At 50.5% G+C, this 24500-nt stretch overlaps 2 protein-coding genes across 2 annotated transcripts in view; one reads left to right on the top strand and one right to left on the bottom strand.

Annotated features, from left to right (window-relative positions):
* Slc39a11 (solute carrier family 39 member 11) overlaps nucleotides 1-24500 on the bottom strand; it is a 327639-nt gene that overhangs the window by 302350 nt on the left and 789 nt on the right. The window lies entirely within an intron of this gene.
* Sstr2 (somatostatin receptor 2) lies at nucleotides 7015-14191 on the top strand. The gene is made up of 2 exons (XM_069993286.1): nucleotides 7015-7188; nucleotides 11879-14191. Exon 2 carries the CDS (start codon nucleotides 11887-11889, stop codon nucleotides 13075-13077), a length of 1191 nt encoding a protein of 396 aa, XP_069849387.1. The 5' UTR covers nucleotides 7015-7188; nucleotides 11879-11886; the 3' UTR covers nucleotides 13078-14191.

The following is a 24500-nucleotide window of genomic DNA, read 5'->3' on the forward strand; positions in this document are numbered from 1 at the left end:
GTGTGGGGCTGAGAGGAGACATGAATGATTTGTGGGGTAGGGAAGATCCCATGGCCCCTCCCCAGTCTGGCCATCTGTTCTGGGCCGCAGGGCAGGTGGGCACCGTGAAGCTTGGGGACTGGCAGCCGGGCCAGCACTCAAAGCCAACAGGCCGGCTGCCCCACAGGGAGGAGAGAGAAGCCACCATGGAGCGGAACTTTGGAAAGTGGCCAGGGCCCTTCTCTCACCCTAGCCAAACAAAGCCCCTTCCGGCCCTGCAACAGAAGCCATGCTGATGCTCCCAGAACTCTGGGAGGCCACCTCCCACATCCCGGGGGGGGGGGGGGAAAGCCCACCCTTTCAGCCTCTGGACACCTCATCTGGGGCTTTACCATGCAGGCCAAGAACATACAGAAGCTCCCAGAAACAGCTTTTCCATCCCCTTGTCCAAATCCACTTGGCCACAACAGCTCCCTCTGTAGACTTTGCATCTGTCAGGAGTTGGGTATGGTGGCACATGCCTTGTGGTTCTAGCTGCTCAGAAGGCTGAGGGAGGAAGATTGCTTGAGCCCAGTTTTAAGACCAACCTGTCCCCAGCTGCTCTGCTAGGGCTCCAACAATCTTATCCCAGCCAAGATGACAAGAAGCAGTGGCTCATGCTCAGTAAGGCCTGAGTTCCAGCCCTACCCTAGGCCCCAAGACAGAGAGGTCTCTGTCAGTGACTGTAGATGGGGGAAGGTCACCAGAGATAGAGAGAGGCTACCAGGAAAGGAGGGGGAGAAAGTTGTAAAGAACTGACTTTGAGGACAGCCATCATTGTGCCTCTGCCCCATGTGCATCACCTCCCTGCATAGGCAGGACGGCAGAGAAGAGAGAAGCAAAGTTGGGGTTTGGGGGTGGGCTTTGGGGCTTCATCCCACACGCACCCTGCAGGTCGGGTGGGGGGGAGTGTTCCCACTCACTCCCTCTGTGGGCCCGCTTCAGAACTGCAGAGGCCTTAAGCTTGGGACCCTCTAATGGGAAGATTTGCTTCCTACAGTCTGTTTGCTGTGAGCAACTCTAGTCTGGAAATATTCCATGGAAAATTCCAGATTTACTTTTTACAGTCTGCTTGTTGTGATCAACTGGAATCAATCTGGATCAATCTGGAAATATTCCATGGAAAATTCCGGAAATAAGCCATTCATAAGTGTAAAATAAGTTTCATTATAGTATATTATCATTTTCCTATTTTACTAAACGTTATTATGGTTAATCTCCTGTTGTGCTTAACCTGTGAATTTATCACAGGTAAGCATGTGTAGGAAAATATATGGATTACGCAGGGTTTGGTACCGTTCATGGCACCAGGTGTCCACTGGGGGATGGCAGCCCCACCCTGCCCTCCAGGATAAGGACTACGGTCTGTCAGCTGCAAATTGTCCATCAACTTTTGCTTCTTGAAAGGCAGAGCCTTTGAAAGTGGAAATGTCTAACACTGGGCGGGGGGAGGGGGGCCAGGGGGAACTCTATGACTAGGAATAGACAGCACTTGCATGAAGACCACCTTTCCCTAATATCCGCTCAACATCTTAACTTGGGGTTCTTGTGGGTCTGTGCCTCAAGAAAACCCTGCTAAAATGTAAAAAGGCTATGATCTAATCAGGAAGAGCTATCGTTTGTCTGTTGTTGTTGTTGATCTGTACTCAACATTAGCGCTCTACCACTTGAGCTACAGCTCCACTTCCAGCTTTTATGGTGCTTCATTGAAGATTAAGAGTCTCACCAGACATTCCTACTTGGAACCTCAATCCTCAGATGCTGGCTTTCTGCGGAGCTAGGACTATGGGCGTGAGCCACCAACACTTGGTTCATTTGGTCTCTTAGCACAAGAACAGAAGTACAGGAGAATGTCCAGAACCTGGAGGACCTGTCCCTGGAAGAGGACAGGGTGGGACTCCTTGCCAAGGTCCCCAGCTGCTGGTGACACACAGAAACACTCCCAAGGAGAGCAGATGCCAGAAAGAAGAAAGTGATCAGATCCAGTGCCATCATTTTTTTCAGTTTGGCCAGGATTGCACCGGGCTCTGCTCATCATTGCTCTACAGGCAGCCAAAACCATTGCGATCTATGTGTGGCACTGGGCCATTTGGGAAGCTGACCTCACAAACTGTGACACTCATTCCTACCAGAGATGGTGCTCTCCAGCAGCAGCTGCCCAAGGTCCTGACCAGGGCCCCTGTCCCACACAGCTGTCCACTAGCGGGGGGGGGGGGGGGGGGAGTGAGAAGAAAGCCCATGGTCCCATCTGCCGGCAGAACAGAGGTCCTTAGGCCCTTCCATCTCAAACATGAGGTTTAGCTTTGAGTGTTTCTCAGAGTTAGCTTACATTAAAACTATCTGGGGAGCTCTAAAAAAATTATCTGGGCTCCAGGCCAGGCCTATTAAATCAGAAGGCCAAAGGTGCAGACAGAACATTCTTGGTTTTTAAAACTCCCAGGTGATTCTCCCGCACAGCTGGCTGCTCCCTCCCTCTTGGGAGGGAAACTGCCCAGGGAACTGCACAGCCTCCCTTCACCTGCACAGCAGGAAAGCAGCCGCCACTTCTTGTTTCCTGGCACAAGGGGAGGAAAAAGGGTCAGAGGAATACTGGATGGTTGTTAGGACCTGGCAGAACTTGATTCTGAATCCAAGTGCATCCACAAATACAGCCTAAGAGGAAGCACCTATCCACTAAAGCTGTTCACCAAGGACAGAAATGGTCCTTCCTCCTCACAATTAGGATCTAGAAGGATGGGCCCCATGCACCAACCGGGGTTTTTGAGAAGGCAGACTCATTACTTTTTATTGCTCGGTGGCTGCGTGGCCTTGGGCAGGGTACTTAACCTCTCTGCACCTTGCTTGTTTCATTCACAAGCATGAATTATGCTGGTGCTTCCAAAGACTGCACTGAATATTAAATCAGCCACTGTTAAGCAACCCAGCATAGTACCTGGCACACAATCCAAACTCAATACATGCTTAAAGTGATTCGTTGGGAATCACTGGAGTGAAGCTCAGCAAGTTTCCTTACTGTAAGACTTCTCGAAATGGCAATAGTTAAAAAAAAAATTAAAAAATGCTAATTACAGGGACCACAAAGGAGAAGAGGCGATCAGAAATGGCTTCCTACAGGAAAAGGAGGGGGGGACCTCCTCTTTCCCTCAGCTTTTTACCGCCCACTTTGACTGGTTAGAAGATGCTAATGGAGAAAAATGGGGATGTGGCAAGCCAGACTTCTAAGCGCCCGAGAGATGAAGGACTGAAGGGAAGAAAAGTGTTCACATTAACGCCTGTGCCTCTGAAAAGTGCATTAGGTGCGTCAAGCCCACTCTGCCCAGAGGCCACATTTTTTTAAGAGTTATTATATTTACAGTCCAGTTTCCAGAGTAAGCATCAGCATCCACCAAAACAGAAAGGCTTTTTCCTGCCATGAAGTACAAGACAGAGACTCAGAAAGACAAAGTGGAGGTTGATCTTCCTGTTTTGCTAATGTGGATGGCCTGGTGGTGAATGGGAAGAGGGACAAGGGGTGGGACAGCTGAAAAGAGGAATGTTCCAGAAAGCCAGCGGCCTCCGATCATCATTCCTAGCCTTCCCCTCCCTCGGGATATGGGCAGCTCCGCCAGTCGTTCTTTCTCCTCCAATAAAAGTGGTAAGCCTCCACCCTGGCATTCCCACTAAGATGACGGGAACCCTCACACCAGGAGTTTGCTTTGGTCCAACTCTGCTCCTAGGCCTCTCTCTCCCTCCTCCAGGCTCAACTGCCACATGTGCTTCAACCAAATTGATTGCACAGGAACAATCCCCCTTACACACACACTTAATTTAGTAAGTCGTTAAATACATAATGACCTGCTTGGAGCTCAGGGTCTTCTGGGAGAAGCTCCCAGGCTGCAAACTCCTCCAAGCAAGAGTGTTTCAGGATGAGTGCGGTCTAGCCCTTTATTCTGTCCCTGTTCTTAATTTCCTGCTGCCTATTCTCCCTCTGATAAGTGCTGAAAGGGAAGGTATTATTCTGTTCCCTTCAAGGTATCAAACAAGCCAGGAGGAAGGTTATCTCAGCTCCAACCCATTGCTTTTTCTCACTCAAGGTTTTGTTACTTAGTGACAAATCTGAGCAAGAGAGCAAAGAGAGCCAAGTGGAAGTGGATAGCACGAATGCACCCCCACAGAGGGAGGGAGGGGTGGGGGCAAGTCAAAAGAAGATCCAGGAGTAGGAATTTGAGGTTGGCAGTTAAGCACAGGTGGCAGGGACTTCACACAGCTCTTTGGGAAACACACGTGAGAGGGACAAAGTCAACAATGGTTCTAGGTGGCATGTGTTCTGCTGTCAAGGTCAAAGTGTTCACATACTGCTCAGCCAGCAGCAGGAGGCCAGCTGGTTGCCTGGTGGACAGGGCTAGTCCTTCTTCAAGGGACTTTACAAGTTAAGTGGGTAAATTTCCTTGCAGTTGTTCATCCAACTTCAAGGGCGAGAATAATTATCAACTAAAGATGCCTGGGAGGGAGAGAGTTATTGAACTAATATGGGTTGGGCAGCCTTCATTAAGCCAGCAGATCCCAGCCAGTAGATCCTAGCTACTCAGGAGGCTGAGATCTGAGGATCAGGGTTGGAAGTCAGTCCAGGAAAGAAAGTCTGTGAGACTCTATCTCCAATTAACTACCAAAAAGCCAGAAGTGGTGCTTTGACTCAAGAACCAGACTTGAGAACAAATGCAGCATTGGTACTCACTAGACACTATGTTGAAAATGAACAATGCAACTTGTGGGTGGGGATGGGCAGGGGAAAATTGGGAGAGAACAAGGTAAGGGGTGTCCAAAAAGAAATGTATTCTTCACCTGACTTACACAACTATAACCCCTCTGTACATCACCATTATGATAACAATAATCAGTTTTTTTTTTTTTAAAGAACCAGACTTAATTGGAAAATGTCAGGAATAGCACATAGGCCCTGAGTTCCAGCCTCAGAGGTGTGGTTCAAGTGCCAGTCTTGAGTGGAAAAGCTAAGCTAGAGCACAAGGCCTGAATTCAAGCCCCAGTGCCAGCATTAAAAAAATGAACAAAAATAAAACAAGAAAACGAAGACCTATGTGTTATCTGACTTCTAGTTCACCAGTGAAAAACAAACGCATTGCCCCCTAGGGGTCATCTAGTGGTAGGGCAAGAACCACGGTTCATTCTTTTTATGCCTTAGAAAATAACTGGTGGTTCAACATGTTAGCAGGGAAAGAGATATGAGGGTGCTTCCTGATGCAGGGAGAGGGGTCATGGTTTTAAACTAGACAGGGCAACGGGCTGTTGTGAGAACTGCACAGCCAGAGGATACAAAGTTCCCAAGTTCAAGTTCAAGCCCCTGATCACTCCTCCCAGACAAATGGACAGCAGGGACACCTCTCCCCTCCCAGGAAGCCCAGCCATCCTCTCTGCCCTGTAGACTGAGTCTGAAGACAAACTGACTCAGGTTGGTTGTGGCCATCTAGCTCCTGAACTGGAGATGAGCAGCATCTTAGAAGGGGGCAAAGCCAGGACCAGCCTCAGTTTCCATCCTGACAAGCAACTCCTGCTAATGCTTTTTTTTGGGGGGGGGGTCTGGTTGTGGGGCCTGAGCTCCGGGCCTGGGCGCTGTCCCTCAACTCTTCAGCTCAAGGCCAGTGCTTTACCACTTGAGCCACAGCGCCCGCCACTCCCGGCTTTTCTTTTTGCTTATGTGGTGCTGAGGAATCGAACCCAGGGCCTCATGCATGCAAGGCAAGCGCTCTACCACTGAGCCACCTTCCCAGCCCTCTGCCTGATGCTTTTTATTTCCTATATCACTCATCCATCTGCAGGGCTCACCCCCACCTGCTAAACAGTGTCTGGATCTTTGTTCTCCACTGTTGAATTGGAAGTGAGATAATACATGGGATGGACAGCCTCAGGCAGCCCAGCCCCCAGAGCTAATTGGGGTTTGCTCTCTGATTTCCCACGCTCCCAAACTGTTACCTAGCATTGTGTGTGTGTGTGTGTGTGTGTGTGTGTGTGTGTGTGTGTGTGTGTGTGTGTGTGTTTGGAGGAGGGAAGTGAATCTGCAGGATTGATCATGACTTATTACACCTATTGAAACACAGGCTGAATCATCCCTGTCAAAAAATAAATAGCCACAACTTGATGCGACACACCTCCCACATCTTGTCCTGTCCCTCCTTGGTTCCCCCACCCCCATCCCACGCAGGCTCCCGATCCCCCCCCCCAACGTGCATGTAGGAGGAGGGGTTGTGCCGGGTCAGATCTGCGGGTGCTCGCTGACAGCGAAAGCAAGAGGACTGGACGGTCCTTGGGCCTGCGACTGAGGCCATTCCACGCGCCTGGGCCTCTGATGGCTCCTGGAACCGCCTGTTGGAATCCAAGGAGGGCTCCACACCTGCAGGCCTTGGCAGCTGTGTGAAGTGTGGTCCTCCTTCCCCTTCCCCTTCTCTCTCTGCCCTTTTCCTGGCGCTGCAGCCCGCACCCTGCGCCCTGCGCCCAGGGCTGGCCCAGGGCAGACGCGGCTTTGTGAACTCTGCACGAATGAGGACATCACAAAGATCCCAGAGAAAGTCTGGGAGCTGCCTGGAGCGCGCTGGGTGCAATGGCACCGATTCTGTGAAATCGGAGGGAAAGCCGCGCCTGTCCTTGCCGTGAGACTTTGGGGACACTGAAGTCGCTTCACACACTCACACACACTCACACACACACTCACACTCACACCCTCCACGCCCCAGCTCGCGGGTCCCTTCTCTCTGCTGCCCGGGGACCAGCGAGCTCCGCCCGCCGCCACCTGCAGGATCCCCGCAGGTTTCGCCCGGGTCCTCCCGCCGGACCCGGGGGGCGTGGCTGTCGTGACGTAAGGGAGGGGGCGTGGGCATCGGGGGCCCAGGGCGCCCGCGGGGCTGGGCCAGTCCGAGCCGCGCAGCCTCGGCGCGCGCACGCGAGGCCACCGCTGCCCGCTGCGCCCGTCCGCCGCTCGGGGCCAGGGCACTGCCAGCCCCGCTCACCCCGGGACCCGCACCGGGATAGCGGATCCGGCGTGGCGGATGCCGAGTGCCAAGCACCCGCGGAGCTGCTGCTGCTGCCGCTGCTGCTGCGCTCCCGGGCGCCCAGCTGGAGAGGGGACACCTACTGGGTGCTGACGAGTCTGACGAACAGGATCGCCCCCAAAAAAGCAAGGTGAGGTGCATGCGTGTGTGTGTGTGTGTGTGTGTGTGTGTGTGTGTGTGTGCAAGTGCGCGACGCCGAGCCGTAGACAGGGGTGAGAGCTGCACACTTGGGCACCTGTGCGCTTCTGCGTTGGTGATCGCGCGTCCACCGGTGCCGCCGCCGCCGCGGTGTGCGGCTGGGGGGTGGGGTCCCCCGGGCGCACGAGTCTCTGCCTTTGGGGGGTGATCGCGGTGCGAGTGAGCGACGGCGGGGGCCCCTGGCAGGAACGGGCCCTGGGCAGTGTGTCCTGGAGCGGACTTGACGGCGCTGCCTCTGCCGTGTGCGCGGCGCGAGCGCTGAAGCTCGCGGCCAGAGGGGGATGAGGTGCCGACACCTGGGGGGAGGGAGAGCTCGCACGGGGAAGGCGAGGCCAGCCGGGGCAGAGCGGGGAGGGAGGAGAAGCGGAGGGGGATGTGTCAAGTGAAGCCAGGGCTCCTGCGAGCACGCAGGATGAGCTGAGCTGACCGTTGGGAGTACCGCGGAGGAAAGAGGGGATTCTCCCATTTCTTTCCGCGCCCGCTGGGGGGAGGCGGACAGACCTGATAGGAGTTGGGACCCCCTTCCCTGGACAGGGATCCCTGTCTGCCTAGATCGGACAGATTGGACAGACCCACCGCTGCATGGCCAAGTCCTCCGGTGGCTACTACCACTCCCAGCTGTCCCTGGCACATCGGGCCCCTCTGCGATTAGAGGCCCGTTGCGTTGTGCTAGCACGCTCAATTGTAAGGAATCCCTCAGGAAACCTTGGCATCCAGGATCAGCGAGCTGATGGCCAGAGGTCCTGACACTTGCCTGCCCCCTCCTCTCCCTTTTTGGCCAGCTCCCCAAGGGCGATGTGTGGCCCTTACTGGGCTGTTGTCGTCTTTCTGCCAGCTGGGGTGGGGGCGCTCAGGTTCAAGCCTCTACAGACACACCTGGGCTTCTGAAAAAGCAGGAGTGACTGTGGGTTTTAATGGGGGAAACAATTCTGGGAAGACAAGAGAAACTTAGTAGAACCTAGGGCCACCCCAGATGCAGGGTCTTTATTCCAATTCCTGGCTTGGGCTGGTGACTGCAGCCTCTCTCCGAGGCAACGTTGCCCTCCTACCCAACACAGCCAGGTCCTCTCTGGGAAGAATCCAACAACCAGACTGTTTCCAGACCCTGACAACTCTCAGGCTGACAGCTAAAGCCAGCAGAAAATCGAAGCTCCTGGTACATTTACACTAACCAGAAGTCAACAAGTATCGACTGCTTGGTAGTTGGAACCCATTTTCAGTAGCACAGACGTGAATCAGAAGTCACTGGAAGAACCGCTTCATAGCTTTAAGCTCATTTCTTCCTTGGAGAAGTCTCTCATTTCTGACAGTTCCATATCCTTCCCTCCCTGCTCCCCCCGGCCCCCTCCAGCCACCTTCTCCAAGGCTCTGAAATGCTCCATGACTGCCTCACCAAAGTGAAAGGGTGATACATCTCAGCCAATTTCAGGAAAAGCTGACCGCAAGCATCTCAATCCAGTGGAGAGGGCAGTTAAAGCTGGAAAACAGCCTTCATCTCTCCTCCAACCCCTATACCCCTACCATCTCCATGACACTGGATTTAGACAGGGCTTCTGTGGCCCCCAGGGTCCTCAATCTTAGCCAAACCATCCATGGTCACCAATAGAGCCCCACAAGGCTATGCCTTAGTGTACCTCCTCATTACAGCAGCTCGGGGAGGGTTCTGGGTCTTTAGAATTAAATAACTTACAAAATAGATTTTTTTAAAAGACACAGAAACAATCCAAGTTAATCCAGCCATACAAAAAAGAGTTTCTGTACAGCTCCTGGTTTCAATAGCTGTCAGCTTCTACGTTTTTACCCAGTGCAGATCTGAAATCTCAGCTCTCCAAAGTACTTTGCAAAAAGATCAGCCACAAAGCCCAGATTCTACAGACAGAGTGTGGTAGGGAAATGAGCACAGAAAATAAGCACAGAAAAGCCAGACACCCTGTGAGAGAGAATGAAGCAGAGGGAACATGGAACAGGATCCTCTAGCATTTTGTTATTGGCTGAATCTCTTGCAGTTTACCAGTAATCTCTCTGGTCATTAAGCTATTCACACAGTCACCAGGAAAAGGTTTCTGCATGGAGGAAATGTGTCAGCCAAATGACTTACTCCTGACACAGCAACCCTTTAAACATCTCCCCTCTTCCCAGATGGACACCCACCCCCATCCTATCTTCTTGATTCAATCTTCACGTACTCAAAACTAGCCCCCCAGTTTCATTCATCTCAGGGCCCCTTGTCTGAATCCCCTGGTTAAGGAAGCTGTCTTCCATCCTGAGTTCATGTCTCCCTATGATCCCTGTCTTGGAGTTGGGTCCCATGCTCACTGATGACTTCCTTCTGGGCACCAGCCATGTATGTCTCTGTGCCCATCACAAAGAAGAAGCACCCCAACCAATGTTTTTGAGTCACTGTAGATAAATCATTGAATTATGACATTATCTTTCATTGCTTTATATCATAAGCCAAGCCAACTATTTTCCCGTCCTGGAGATAATGCAGGAACTGCGTGCTCGAACCAAACAAAGCCCAAGTATCAATCACCAGTTTCCCATCCACTGAGCAGTTGTGAGATCATAAAAAAAAAAGCATAAATGACTTAGGGCTAGGTGACCTGGGTTCAAATCCCTGCCCCGCCAATTTGAGAAAGCAAGTTCCTTAAACTTCCAAGGCCCCGATCTCTACACCTTTACAGCGAGAAAGCTGGTGGTTAGGACAGGGAAGGGTGTGCGTGAGCTATGTCAGTGTTTAGAACATTCTGTCCACCTATATGAAGAGCCTGCATCCCTCACCTGCTCCAAGTTTTGTCCTTAAGCAGGAGTCAGGGAGTCATCAGGCATGTTCTCTGGGGAGCTAGAAGCGCTGTGAAGGGGGTCCCCTTCAAGAACCTCAGGAAAGAGCTCTCTTCTGCATGACAGAAGACAAAAAAAAAAACCTAAACTAGAGCACACATCTTCAAAAATGAAAGCAAGCCAGACTTTCATTTTTAATATTGAAGACTCTAAATTGATGCACTGTGTAGGCAGGTTTCAATAAATTAGAGATAATGAGATGGCAGAGGGAGAAAAGTGGGGAAAATAATATTTATGAGGTTCTGATTACCATGAACCTCCCCTTGCTGAACCTTCATGTCAGCCCACATTAACAAAAGACAGTCGGTGCTGTCAGAGGCCAGGCCTGAGGCCAGGCTGGCTCAGCAGTGGAGGCTAGGTTTATTTCCCTCTAAATTCTTGGCTTTTGGGTTGCTTTTTCTTTTTCTTTGTGTGTGTGTGTGTGTGTGTGTGTGTGTGTGTGTGTGTGTGTGTTTGCTGGCTCAGTAGCTTGAACTCAGTGCTTTGCACTTGGCCTGTTTCTCATGTGCTCTACCAAACCTCTAGAGCCAAACCTCTAGTCTGTCATTCTGCTCAGTAATTGGAAATGGAGACTTTTCTGCTTGGCCTTTTAACCTCCATTATTCAAACTCAACCTCCAGAGTAAGTATGAGGAGCCATCAGTGCCTAGCAAAAATTCTGGACTCCTTCCATCATGGGATTTCAGAATGGAAAGACTCCTGAGCAGGCATAGATTTCCTCACAGGGAAGAATGTCCAGCATAGCAGTGGCAGGACCCTCTGAGGTCAGGGGTCAGAATTCTCAAAGCTCTGCTTTTTCATAGTTTGGATCTGTCCACATCTTAGAGATCATCTTGAAGACACACTATGTGTATATCAAAGATGATGGCTTAGCCTGGACCCTTCCCCACAACTGGAAAAGAAACTCAGAATGCCTGAAAGCTGACCAACAAAAGTGCTAATGGTAGGGCTGGGAATGTGGCTTGGTGGTAGAGTGCTTGCCTACCATGAATGAAGCTATGGGTTCCATTCCTCAGTACCACATACACAGAAAAAGCCACAAGTGGCGCTGTGGCTCAAGTGGAAGAGTGCTATCCTTGAGCAAAAGAAATTCAGGGACAGTGACCAGGCCCTGAGTTCAAGTCCCAGGACTGACCCCAAAAAATGCTGGTGGCTGGACTGCTGATGTAGAAAGATAACAGTGTTTTCTGTTTAAGAATCTAAGAGGAAGCCGGGTGCCGGTGGCTCATGCCTATAGTCCTAGCTACTCAGGAGGCTGAGATCTGAGGATCATGGTTCAAAGCCAGCTCGGGCAGGAAAGTCTGTGAGACTCATCTCCAATAAACCACTAGAAAACTAGAAGCGGCACTGGGGTTCAAGTGGTAGAGCACTCGCTTTGAACTGAAGAGCTGAGAGATAGCACCCAATCCCATAGTTCAAGCCCCACAACCACCACCAACAACAACAACAAAAAAGAATCTAAGAGGATGTTGGTTCACACCTGCAATTGTAGCTACTGAGGAGCCCAAAATCCAGGGGATCCTGAATCGAAGTCAGCCCAGGCAGAAGAGTCTCAGGATCTCTATCTTTGAAACCAGCAAAAAGCTGAGCTAGAAGGCATGGCTCAAGTGGTAGAACACCATCCAAGCAGGCAAGCTTAGCCAGTGGGAGTAAGGTCCTGAATTCAAACCCTGGGTATAGTAGGGGAAACAAAAAAGAAATCCAAGAGGAAAAAAAAAAATGTGCAGAGCAGGTGAGAACTTAAACAGCCTGGGCCTAATGCACCACTCTTCCCTTTTCTAGATGTCAGCATGGCTCACGGGCCTCCAGGAACCACTGAGGTAAGCACAGACCTTTGGGCTCTTGGTTCTAGACTGCCCGACAGAGCAACCATGGAGATTCTGGGTGAGCGCGTCAATGGGAGCCAGGGATGGCTGCCCTCTTCGTTTGACCTCAGTGGCTCAGTGGCAACAGCCAATTACTCCAATAAGACGGAGCCGTACTATGACATGACGAGCAACGCCGTGCTCACATTCATCTACTTTGTGGTCTGCATCATTGGGCTGTGTGGCAACACGCTGGTCATTTACGTCATTCTGCGCTATGCCAAGATGAAGACCATCACCAACATTTACATCCTCAACCTGGCCATCGCTGACGAGCTTTTCATGCTAGGGCTGCCTTTCCTGGCCATGCAGGTGGCCCTGGTCCACTGGCCCTTTGGCAAGGCCATTTGCCGAGTCGTCATGACGGTGGATGGCATCAACCAGTTCACCAGCATCTTCTGCTTGACAGTCATGAGCATCGACCGCTACCTGGCCGTGGTTCACCCCATCAAGTCAGCCAAGTGGAGGCGGCCCCGGACAGCCAAGATGATCAACGTAGCTGTTTGGGGGGTCTCTCTACTGGTCATCTTGCCGATCATGATTTACGCCGGGCTTCGAAGCAACCAGTGGGGGCGCAGCAGCTGTACCATCAACTGGCCGGGTGAATCGGGAGCGTGGTACACGGGGTTCATCATCTATGCGTTCATCCTGGGGTTCCTGGTGCCTCTCACCATCATCTGTCTTTGCTACCTGTTCATCATCATCAAGGTGAAGTCCTCTGGTATCCGCGTGGGATCCTCCAAGAGGAAGAGGTCAGAGAAGAAAGTGACCCGGATGGTGTCCATTGTGGTGGCTGTGTTCATTTTCTGCTGGCTTCCCTTCTACATCTTCAACGTCTCCTCTGTCTCGGTGGCCATCAGTCCCACCCCAGCCCTTAAAGGGATGTTTGACTTTGTGGTGGTCCTCACCTATGCCAACAGTTGTGCCAACCCTATCCTCTACGCCTTCTTATCTGACAACTTCAAGAAGAGCTTCCAGAATGTTCTCTGCTTGGTCAAGGTGAGTGGCACCGACGATGGTGAACGGAGTGACAGTAAGCAGGACAAATCGCGGCTGAATGAGACCACGGAGACCCAGCGGACCCTCCTCAATGGAGACCTCCAAACCAGTATCTGAAATGCCCAGAGAAGAGCAAGCTCTGCCAACTGCCTCTGGGGGTGAGGAGCTCCTCATCCTCCCCAGGCCCTTCTTCCCATGCGTCCCTCTAGGATTCTAGAATCCCAGCGTGATTCAGAGGAACAGTGCTGGAGTGACTGGTATGGGAGAAAGATAATGTCTTATTCTCATGACCTCTCCCTTCAAGTGACCATTTACACACAGGCAGGACAAATTCAAAATTGGAAGAGGAGGAAATCCTGCCTGGACGAGCCCCTGACGATTGCTGATGCCCAACAAAAGAAAAAGAAAAAACAATAACTTCTCTGTGTAAATGTGTGCTTACAACATGGTGTGTAATAGTGTGCTCGGAGTAATATTTATACTTGTCTGTGCCTACTTAGTCTCCCTAGGATGTTTGTATTTGCGTACATAAGTAGCAAATTCAAGTGTGTGTAACATAGATGTTCACCAAAACACAGAACATGAAGAAATGGATTCGCCATACAGCCAGTCAAAGCTTGGTAAAGGGATGTCACTCCACAGGTCTTTGGCCAGGCCTGGGAGGAGCCTGTGTGGTGTGGTCACATGGTCATATGTTTGTGTAAAACAATTTTTTTGTGTGACAGTGAGATATGTTTGTATTCTTTTCACAGGAGGGTCTCACAAGGACCTGCCTCTCCTTACAAGTTAGGTCAAAGTAAGAAGGTGAACAAGAAAAGATAGGCAAAAACCCAGAACATAAATTCATGAGTTTCCTCTCCTCAGATATAATCAGTTATTCATTTACCCCAAAAAAGACTTCAACGGTTATGGTGATCTCTCATTGTGCGCATGAAGACAAAGCCTGCTTTATTGTCTGACTGAAGTTTTCCCTTCTCAAATAACTTTAGTTTCTCTTAGGGAACCGTGGAGGTGGAGGTGGGGGATAGGACTCACTAACCTGAAAGGCAATAAATGGACTGTGATTCTTGTAGGGAAACAATTTTATTCTCCCCACCGTGAAAACAAATGAATTATAAATTATACCTTTATGAGAAACCATGAAATTGCCTGGTTCTTTTTTTTTTTTTAATGCCAGACACGGTTTCTGATTGAAAATGGAAATATAATTTAACAACTCCTCAAAGGGCTTTGTAAAAGACCTTATGGTAAAAAAAAAAAATCACAATGCCTACAAAAGACTAAGGATACTGTTTGTACAATCAACACACACACACACACCACACACCAGCTGATGCAGTGTAGAGTGCACGAGTGTATGATGGTTGGGGGAGCCGTGTCCTGCACAGGCGTGGTGGCCAGCTGCTCTGACTGCACACACACCCCGTGTCAGGATTTCCATGCTGTTCTCTCTCTCTCTCTCTCTCTCTCTCTCTCTCTCTCTCTCTCTCTCTCTCTCTCTCTCTCTCTCTCTCTCTCTCTCTCTCTGAGCTGTTCTTCAAGAACAGTGGTGACAAGCACTTCACACCATCAGAGATATTTTGTTTTTTCCCAAAATATAGATGGGTTAAAGTGATAAGAATACAGGTAATGAATGGCCACTTCATTCACTGATCTCAGTTTCCCTGGGCTAGGCCTGGTAGTGCCCTTCTGTAATTCCAGCAGAATCAAGAAGCAGAGATAAGACGATTGCAGCTGGAGGCCACACAGAGTAAACAAGTTAGACTCTCAGGTCAAAAACTAGCCAGGAGTAGTGGTGCACATCTATAATCCCAAGTATTTTGGAGGTGGAGGCAGCACAATCCTGGTCTAATGCTGATGGTGGCAAAAGCACAAGACCTTATCTAAAAATAAAATGAAAGCAAAAGGCCTGGGTGTGTGGCTCAAGCGGTAGAGTACTTGCCAGGCAAGCATGGGATATCAAACACAAAACCCCAGTGTCAAGAAGAAAGAGGGAAGGAAGGAAGGGAGGGAAGGAGGGAGGGAGAGAGGGAGGGAAGAAAGGGAAGAAAGGGTAGGAAGGAAGGAAAGAAGGAAGGAAGAAAGGAAGGAAGGAAGAAAGGAAGGAAGGAAGGAAGGAAGAGGTTTTTTAGCCTTCCTCTTCTGGCTCCCTAAGCTTTCCTTTTCTGGCCTGTATTGAATGTGGTAGTCTATGCTTCTGCAATAGAAAGAGTTGGTGACACCAAACATGGAGGTGAAATTTTCTGGAACAATGTCCATAAAGAAGAGAAGGTGAGGCTGGTGGATGACATCTGTGTCTACGCAGAATGGACATCCTCTCCGTGGCAGAGCACGAGGGCTGCATGTGACATTCTTGGCCTCTGAGAGCCTGTGGTAGAGGGGGAGGCATGGGGATCCCAGGGATGAGAAAAGAAGAAAGCCATGGCTCCTCGGCCAATCATGACCACTCCACGAAGACGCGGGGAAGGAGGGCAGGGGCTGCAGCCCTGAGGGACAGAGGCGGAGGGATCACCAGAAGTGTGGTGAGTGTTTGGCCCAGACAATCCCAAGAGCTGACAACATAGCTCAGCAGACAGGATTTACAATTCGCCATGAACCTCTCCCACAGTTTTGCCATTCACAATCACTGCATGTCCCAAAGTCCCGGCAAAGCAAACCCTTACCTGAGTGTTTAATTCATTTCCAATGTGTGAATTCTGGGAACAGCCTTGAGGCTGTGTGTGTGTGTGTGTGTGTGTGTGTGTGTGTGTGTGTGTGTGTGTGTGTGTGTGTGTGTGTGTGTGTGTGTGTATGTTTTTGCCAGTCTTGTGTGTGTGTGTGTGTGTGTGTGTGTGTGTGTGTGTGTGTGTGTGTGTGTGTGTGTATGTTTTTGCCAGTCTTGGGGTTTGAACTCAGGGCACTGTCCCTGAGCTCCTTTCCCTCAAGGCTAGCACTCTATCACATGAGCCACAATGCCACTTCTGGCTTTTTCGGTTCATGTGGTACTGAGGACTCAAACCCAGGGCTTCATGCATGCTAGGTAAGCACTCTACCACTGAGCCACCTTCCCAGCTTCCCATGTTTTTACTTTTATCCAGCAGTTCCTCTAGGCCGGAGCCACGGGGGTATGGGTTCAAATCATAGCTGAAGCAGTCTCTATTCAGGCTGAGAACAGCATCTCCAGAGAGACGCTCCCCGACGCCCACCCCTCCCAACGACCCCCACGCTTGCCACGCAGCACCCACCAGTGATCTGGTTGTTCTCGCCCACACATATCATGGCAGACCTGACTGTGTTTAAAAACAAGAGCTAAATATTAACCAAGACCTAACCACCAACCATAAAGCATTATTGATTCTCCTAAGCTAGAAGTGATTGTGATGCCATTAAAATAAAAATGCTGGGCCTGGATCACCCGGTCCAGTGAGCAGCCAACTCCTACTGGACAAAGACTTGAAGCATGAGAGGGCTGCGGACATGGATGCTTCCGGTAGGTAGTCACAGGTACACAGGTGGGGATACATGTCATGTAACTTTGCTCTCTTTGGGGTGCCGTGAAGAAGGCAGGTGGGGGGAGTGGAATGGACCTTTGTGACAGATACCAGTGTCAGTCCCCAGAGGGGACAGTTCCTTTCCTGATGTCACTAGGACCAGGAAGCAGAAAAGAAATGCCCTAATGAAAGGCACCATTGTGCTGGCCCTGGGCAAACGCCTGCTAAGAGGTGGGCTAGTCAGCCTAGCACCCATGGCTCACACCTGTCATCCTAGCTACTCAGGTGGCTGAGATCTGAGGATCGCAGTTCAAAGCCAGCCCAGGCAGGAAAGTCTGTGAGACTCTTATCTCCAATGAAACACCCGAAAACCAGAAGTGGCTTTGTGGCTCAAGTGGTAGAGCGCTCGCCTTGAGCTGAAGAGCTGAGGGAAGCGCCCAGGCGAGTTCAAGCCCCACGACCAACCAAAAAAAAGAAGAAGAAGAGAGACGCTCAGTGAGCCCACCCTTGGCACTGCCAGGCCTGCCAGAGAGTACACCTAACAAAGTACAGACTGCATGGAGCCCAGAGGCAGCAGACACGTCTCAGGAGAGGGAGCCCCATCTGCTCGCTGGGGGCTATGGGTCAACTCATTAGGGACACCAGGAGGCAAGCACTGCCATCCCTGGACTGCTTCTTGGGCAGCTGGCATATCTATCCCTGTCCTCAGGTAAGAAAATAGGTTCATGTTGAGTGAGCTGATATTTTTTTCTCGAGTCTAATTTTTAAGAAGAAGCACAAATCACCTTTGTACAACAGAAGCAAGACTTGGCTGTTTTTTTTTTTTAAATCTTTTATTCTTCTTCTAGTGGTACTGGGATTTGAACTCAGACCCTCACGCTCTCTCAGTTTGCTTGCTTGGCATTCTACCACTTGAGCTATGCCACTAGCCCTGCTTTTTGCTGGTTATTTTGGAGATGAAAGTTTAATGGGCTGTTTTGTCACAGCTACTTGAGAGGCTGGAGTTGGAGTCTCCCCTGAGCCCTGAAGTTTAAGACCAGACTAAACAGCATAGAGAAACCATATGTTTAAAAAAAAAAAAAAAAAAAAAAGCCAGGTGCTGGTGGCTCGTGCCTGTAATCCTAACTACGCTGGAGGCTGAGATCTGAGGATCTCAGTTCAAAGCTAGCCCGGACAGGAAGTCCATAAGACTCATCTCCAATGAACAACCAGAACACCAGAAGTGGCACTGTGGCTCAAGTGGTAGAGTACTTGCCTTGAGCTGAAAAGCTGAGGGACAGCGCCCAGGCCCAGAGTTCAAGCCCCATTAAAGTCAACAGGGGTCAGATACTGTCAGTGAGGCAGGTGGGGACAGGTGGCCTCTGAATTGGTAGTAACATTTCTTTAGTTCATTTCTTATACCATACCTCCCACTCCACATTGCAATAGTGTTCTCAGGCTGGGCATGGTTGCTTTGTGTCTATAATCCCAGCACTAGGAGGGAAGAGGCAAAGCACTCAAGGTGTGATGGTCCTACCTATAATCCTAGCTACTCATAAGGCAGAGATAGGAGGCTCACAGTCCAAAACCAGTCCAAGCAAAAGTCAGTGAAGCTCTATCTCAAAAACAAGGCAGATATGGTGGTGTATCCTGCAATTCTAGTTATTCAAGAGGTCTGGGTAGGGGGATGGCTGTTCCAAGGTTAGCCCAGGCAAAAATTAAAAACAAACTGAATGGCTGGGGGCATGGCTCAAGCAGTAGAGCATCTGCCTAACAAGTCAGAACCTCTCTTTCTCTCTACACACACACACACACACACACACACACACACACACACACACACACACACACACACACACACACACACACACACTTGTAATTCCAATACAGCAATGAGGACTATGATAAAAAATAAAGACAATAAAGAACAGCGGTCAAGGGTGTGGCTTCCAGAGGCAGCTTTTACACCTCGCTGCTTCACACCTAATTCTACTTCCTCAATGATTTGTGGCAAATCAGAACCCTGCTCAAAGCTGATTTCCTCCTCAGTAAACAGATAAGAATGAGATTTTGCTCAGGAGGTATCTGCACAGGAGAGAATTCGATACAGTTGTTCTTATTCAGGGGTTGCGGCAGTGGATAACATGTAGTAAGCACTTGACAAATGGAAGTGTTTCCTTTTCCTTTCTAGTCGTGGGGCTTGAACTTGGGGCCTGGGCACTGTCCCTGAGTTCTTTCACTCAAGCCTAGCACTCTACCACCTGAGCCATAGCACCATTCCCATTTTCCGGTGGTTACTTGGAAAATAAGAGTCTCACAGACTTTCCTTCCCTGGCTGGCTTTGAATGGTGATCCTTAGATCTTAGCCTCCACAGTAGATAGGACTATAGGCAGGAGCCAGTGCCTGGCAGGAGTGTTTATTTCTTTACGCTGGGGTGGTCCAGGCAGGCTTCCTGGAGGAGTTAAGTGTTGTGTGACAATATGGCAGAAGAAAGAGCAAGAAAGGTTTGAAGAAGGGACTGGGAATGTGGCTTCATGGTAGAGTGCTTGCCTAGCATGCATGAAGCCCTGGGTGGAGGCCTAATGGAGGGAGTGTGGGGGAGACCGGAGATGACGGTGGATATAACAAATACTGAATGCCAGGACACTTCACTGCGAGAGAGAGGAAGACAAGGAACACTCCAAGTGTTCTGATAGGATGAGAAGCACAAGAGAATACTTTTTTTGGGGGGGGGGAGGAACGGGGCGGGGGGTCTGTCATGGGGCTTGAACTCTGGGCCTGGGCCCTGTCCCCCCTCAGCTCTTCAGCTCAAGGCTAGCACTCTACCACTTGAGCCACAGCTCCACTTCCAGTTTTCTGGTGGTTAATTGGAGATATGAGTCTTATAGCCTTTCCTGCTTGGGCTGGCTTTGAACCACGATCCTCAGATCTCAGCCTCTTAAGTAGCTAGGATGACAGGCGTGAGCTACTGGAGCCCTGCTGTTAGAAAGAAAATAATGTGAAAAAGAAGGTAAGGTCTTAAGAGTTGTGGGAGGCCCGGGGTCAGGGGCTATACCTGTTATCCTAGCTACTTAGGAAGCTGAGCAGACTGCCTCCAGAAAGAGGCTGAGCTTGAGCCATGGCTTGAGTGGTAGTGTGCCAGCCAAACAAGCAAGCTAAATGAGAAGACCCAAGTTCAAGGCCTGGTACTGCCAAAAGAGAGACAGACAAGAAAGGATCAAACAAATGAACGAAGGAACAAGGGAAAAGAAGGGAAGGGAAGGAAAAGGAGGTAAGCCAGCACAGAGCCAGTTTTCACAGGAGAGGTTCAGTGAAGGGTGTAAGGTGTGGAGTGTGAATCTCTAGTCGGGTGCTAAAGACGTGTACAGCCCAGACGAGCGGACTCCCTTCAGGGTCACGCCTGCCTGGCTATTTGTTGAAGGCTGTGTCTCAGGTATATGCAAACAGTTACGTCAAATACACACCCCACAAATACCACAAATGTCACCTCCAGTGGACACAAGCTGATAAACAGAGCCATAAAGATAAGATGTCAAGACAACTGGATTAGTCCCTCTTAATCTCATTTTCCTCGCAGCCAAGAGCAAGCACCAAAAGTCTCAAAGCCACCTAGCAATCAACAGGCAATCGGGCAATCCACAGGCAATCATGTAGAATTCATGCAGTCCCACGGGACTTTTATTGATAATTTTTCCTTTGCTGTATCCTTTTCCTCTTCTTCCTCTTCTCTGTTCATTTTGATCAGACTCAAGCCTCTCCTCTTCCTTTCTTGTTTCTTCCCTCTCCATCTTTCCTAGCTTAGCGAGAGTTCCAGTTTCTTTCCCTTTCTTTTTTTCTTTCTTTCTTTCTTCCTTCCTTCCTTCCTTCCTTTCTTTCTTTCTTTTCCTTCCTTCCTTCCTTCCTTCCCTCCTTTCTCTCTCTCTCTCTCTCTCTCTCTCTCTCTCTCTCTCTCTCTCTCTCTCTTTCTTTCTTTCTTTCCTCTTTTTATTTGTCAGTCATGGGGCTTGATTTCTGGGCACTGTCCTTGTGTTCTTCAGCTCAAGGCGAGCACTCTACCACTTGGGCCACCACAGCACCACTTCCCATTTTCTGGTAGTTAATTGGAGATAAGAGTTTCATGGACTTTCTTGCCCAGGCTGGCTTTGAACCATGATCCTCAGATCTCAGCCTCCTGAGTAGCTAGGATTACAGGCATGAGCCACTGGTGCCTGGCTCAGAGTTTCAGTTTCTTAGAGTTTCATTTTTCTGAGTTTGATTTTCCTGTCTCTTCCATCTTTTTTTCTGGGTGCAGGTAGAAGGCTCCCAGGGCCACTGTTAAGATGCTGCATGTGGATGTGCAGAAATGCAGCCACCTTACATCAGAAAGATGCTTTGGAAGCAGGGCTGAGGAGGAAATGAGGAGGGTAGGCCTCAGCTTTTATTGCTTTCATGATTTCAGTATTAAGCAACCTGTGAGCTCCAACCCCCAGACCTTTTCCAGTGCAGCCTCTGTGAAGCCCTGTTGTGATTATGTGACATAGCTGCATGGTCAATTTCGCAAGTATACATTGTATCATTTGGTCTGAGAGCCAAAGTCTATTTATTGTACCCTTTCCCAGATGCTAGACTATACACTGCACTTGATATCTGTAAAATCTGGGTTGGGCAGTTTCCTTTCACTGTAACAAAATGCCAGAGGCAATTAGTGAATCAAGAGAAAAGTTTTGCCAGGCACCAGTGGTTCACATCCATAATTCTAGCTACTCAGGAGGCTGAGATCTAAGGATTGCAGTTCGAAGCAGCCCAGCTGAAAACTCTCTGTGAGACTCTTATCTCCAATTATCCCACTCAAAAACCGGAATCGGAGCTGTGGTTCAAAGTGGTAGAGCACTAGCCTTGAGCAAAAGAGCTCAAGGACAGCACCCAGGCCCTGAGTTCAAGTTCCACAATGGACAGAGAGAGAGAGAGTTGATTGATTTGGGCTGACAGTACAGAAGGAACATGATTGGTTGGCCTTGTTGCTTTGGACCTATGGTAGGCGGCAGAGCATGACACTAGCATGGGGCAGAGCAAAACTACCCACCTCATAGCTAGAAAGCAGAAACAGAGCCTCATAATCCCTTGCCTGTCACCCCCCCCCCAGAGACCTGAGACCTCCTAAGGGCCCCCACCTCTCAGAGCCCACCACCTCCCAAGAGCACCCCACCAGGGACCAAGCCTAGCACACGGCCCGCTGGGGGACATTCAGTACCCAAACTATGGCAGAAGCCTTCCGTTATAACCATTATTCCGACTTGATTTATATCTTCCTATTAAAAAGTAAGGAGGGGCCAGATGGGGTGGGGCATGCCTGTAATCCCAGCAGCTGGAGGCTGAGGCTAGGAGAGCCTGAGAGAAAGCGCCAGTGTCAGAGTACATCCCAGACAGAGGGGCAGCAGCCTTTCAGCTGGCAACACCTGAATACAAGGTGTGGCCACTCCACGTAGCATCTGTCTCCATGTCTCCAGTCTGAGTCCCAACTGCCTGTATAACTCACTGCAGAGACCCTTCCTTAGGCCAGGGGCAGGGAGCGGTGTGGAGACCATCCAGATGTTGCTAGGAATTAACTGGGCCTATAGCCCTTTATAGTTGGAATTTTTTCTTTTTTCTTTTTTTGCTGGGCCTGGGGCCTGGGGCCTGGGCACTGTCCCTCAGCTCTTCAGCTCAAGGCTAGCACTCTACTACTTGAGCCACAGTGCCACTTCTGGCTTTTTCTGCTTCTGTGGTGCTGAGGAATGGAACCCAGGGCTTCATGCATTCAAGGCAAGCGCTCTACCACTGAGCAACTTTCCCAGCCCTGATTTTTTTTTTTTCTGAAGTGAATCATGGGACTAAGTCAGATCAGGATTTCTTCTAGAGTCAGACTGACTGGAGCTAAGTAGCTCTGTGACCTTAGACAGGACACTTGATCCTGGGTTTTTGTTTTGTTTGCTGGTACCAGAATTTATGCTCAAGACCTCCAGCTCACTCAGCTTCCTTGCTCAAATGGTGTGCTACTGCTTGAGCCATGCCCCAGTTGTGCTTTTTGCTGGTTGTCTTAGAGATGGAATCTCACCTTTTCTGCCCAGGCTGATTTTGAATCACGATCCTTCAGATCTCACTTTCCTGAGTACCTAGGATTAGCTCTAATTACCAGCAAAAAGCCAGAAGTGGAGCTGTGGTAGAGCACCAGTCCAGAGCAAAAAAGCCAAGCAAGAGATCAAGGCCCTTGAGTTCAAACCCCAGTATTCATAACAACACATAAGCAAAAAGACTTCAATGTCTCATTGCAGCCACCAGCACAGTGCCTGGTCTGGCAGCTGAAGCTTTGGTTTTGCTAGTTCATGCTAATATGCAGAAGTGGACAGGAAGGGAGCCTTCTTGGATGCAGGGGGGAAAGGAGGCTTGGAGAGGAAATCTTCCAGTGGTCCAGTGTCTCCGTTTTAAACTGCCTCTGCCAGTGTTCGCTCTGAGAGAAGAGAAACAACAGCGACCTCTGCAGGAGAGTTGGGGGAACGTGGTCAGGGAGACAGAAGAAAGGCAGGTAGGAATAAAGCCCTCTCTCAGTGGAGAACATCAGCTGGTGCACCCGCCTTTGCTCTACGTGAAACCGCAGGTGCCATGCACAAACACAAACCACCTCACGTAAAGCCCCAGCCTCATCCTGAACTTAGAAGCTGAAAGTGTGGCACTCAATCAAGGCATGCGACAGAAGTTGGGTGCCAGTGGCTCACGCATGTAATTCTAGCTACTCATAGGAGGCTGAGATCGGAGAATCGCGATTTGAAGCCAGCCCCGGCCGGAAAGTCCATGAGGCTCTTAACCATCAAAAAAAGCCGAAAGTGGAGCTGTGACTCCACTTGAGCAAAAAAGATCAGGGACAGCACCCAGGCCCCAAGTTCAAGCTCCAGGATAGGCACACAAGCATGTACATGCACACTCGCGCGTGCGCGCGCGCACACACACACACACACACACGCCTACCACAGTCATCCTGGGAGGGCTATCCTGTGGATCCACACAGCTGCCACTTGAAATGGCCTTAGTCACAGAGCTGCACTAGTTAAAGTCTCTGCCCGACGGTGCCTGGGGTACCAGCCCTATGGAGTTTCCGCGATGTCTCTCGCCCCCATTCAAAGCCCCAGGCTATGTCCAGAGGGCCCAGCCTGCACCACAGCTGTGAAATAAGTTTTGGAGTTAGCTCCTGCCGGACGGAGATGAATTCCCCGAACCCAAAGCACAGATTCTGCACATTCTGGGCAGCCGACTAGCTGCAGAATGGAGCTGCGGAAGTGCAGCCCGGCCGCCAGGGGGCGCTCTGGGCTCGAGAGAGAGAGAGAGAGAGAGAGAGAGAGAGAGAGAGAGAGAGAGAGAGAGAGAGAGAGAGAGAGAGAGAGAGAGAGAGAGAGAGAGAGAGAGAGAGAGAGAGAGAGAGAGAGAGAGACCGACAAGTAAGTAGACAGGGTCAGAGCCGTCCCTAGCTGGGTGACCCGGGATGGTAAATGAAATCCCCAGGTCTAGGTGACGCACAGGGGTGGTGTGTTCGGCAAATTAAATGATCTCGTGAACAGGCCTTGAAAACTATGCTCGATAATGTTCTGCCTCTCAGGATTTCTGGGACCTATCTGGTAAAGATGGTATTCTCATGGCTTAAGCACCAGCCTTGCAAACATGAAGTCTTGAGCTCAAATCCTAGTATTGCACACACAAAAAAGAGGAGAAACAACGGTGCTGTCTGTATTGCCAGGATACTGCGAGGTAAAGTAGAATACGGTACGCTGCGGTCTCCGCGGGCGGGCGGGCACTGGGGCTGCCCGGCGGCGGCGGGTCTCCGCGGGCGGGCGTCTTCCATGTTCTTCCCCACTCTGGAAGAGCTCCGGGTGCGCCAGGAGCGATTTCAAGTCAGGGCGAGGATGCGGGTCTTCCTTTACGACTCGGCAGTCCCGCGAACTTACAGCAACAGCGCAGGGCCAGGCCACGCCCCTCGGCCACGCCCCCTCGGCCACGCCCCCTCGGCCACGCCCCCCCGTGCCCGGAACAAACATGGCTCCCAGAAGCGCTTCCGCCTTCGTCCACGATGGTGAAGGGGCGGG

This window comes from Dipodomys merriami, unplaced genomic scaffold (genome assembly GCF_024711535.1).
Source record: "Dipodomys merriami isolate MVZ:Mamm:240054 unplaced genomic scaffold, mDipMer1.0.p SCAF_42, whole genome shotgun sequence".
NCBI lineage: Eukaryota > Metazoa > Chordata > Mammalia > Rodentia > Heteromyidae > Dipodomys > Dipodomys merriami.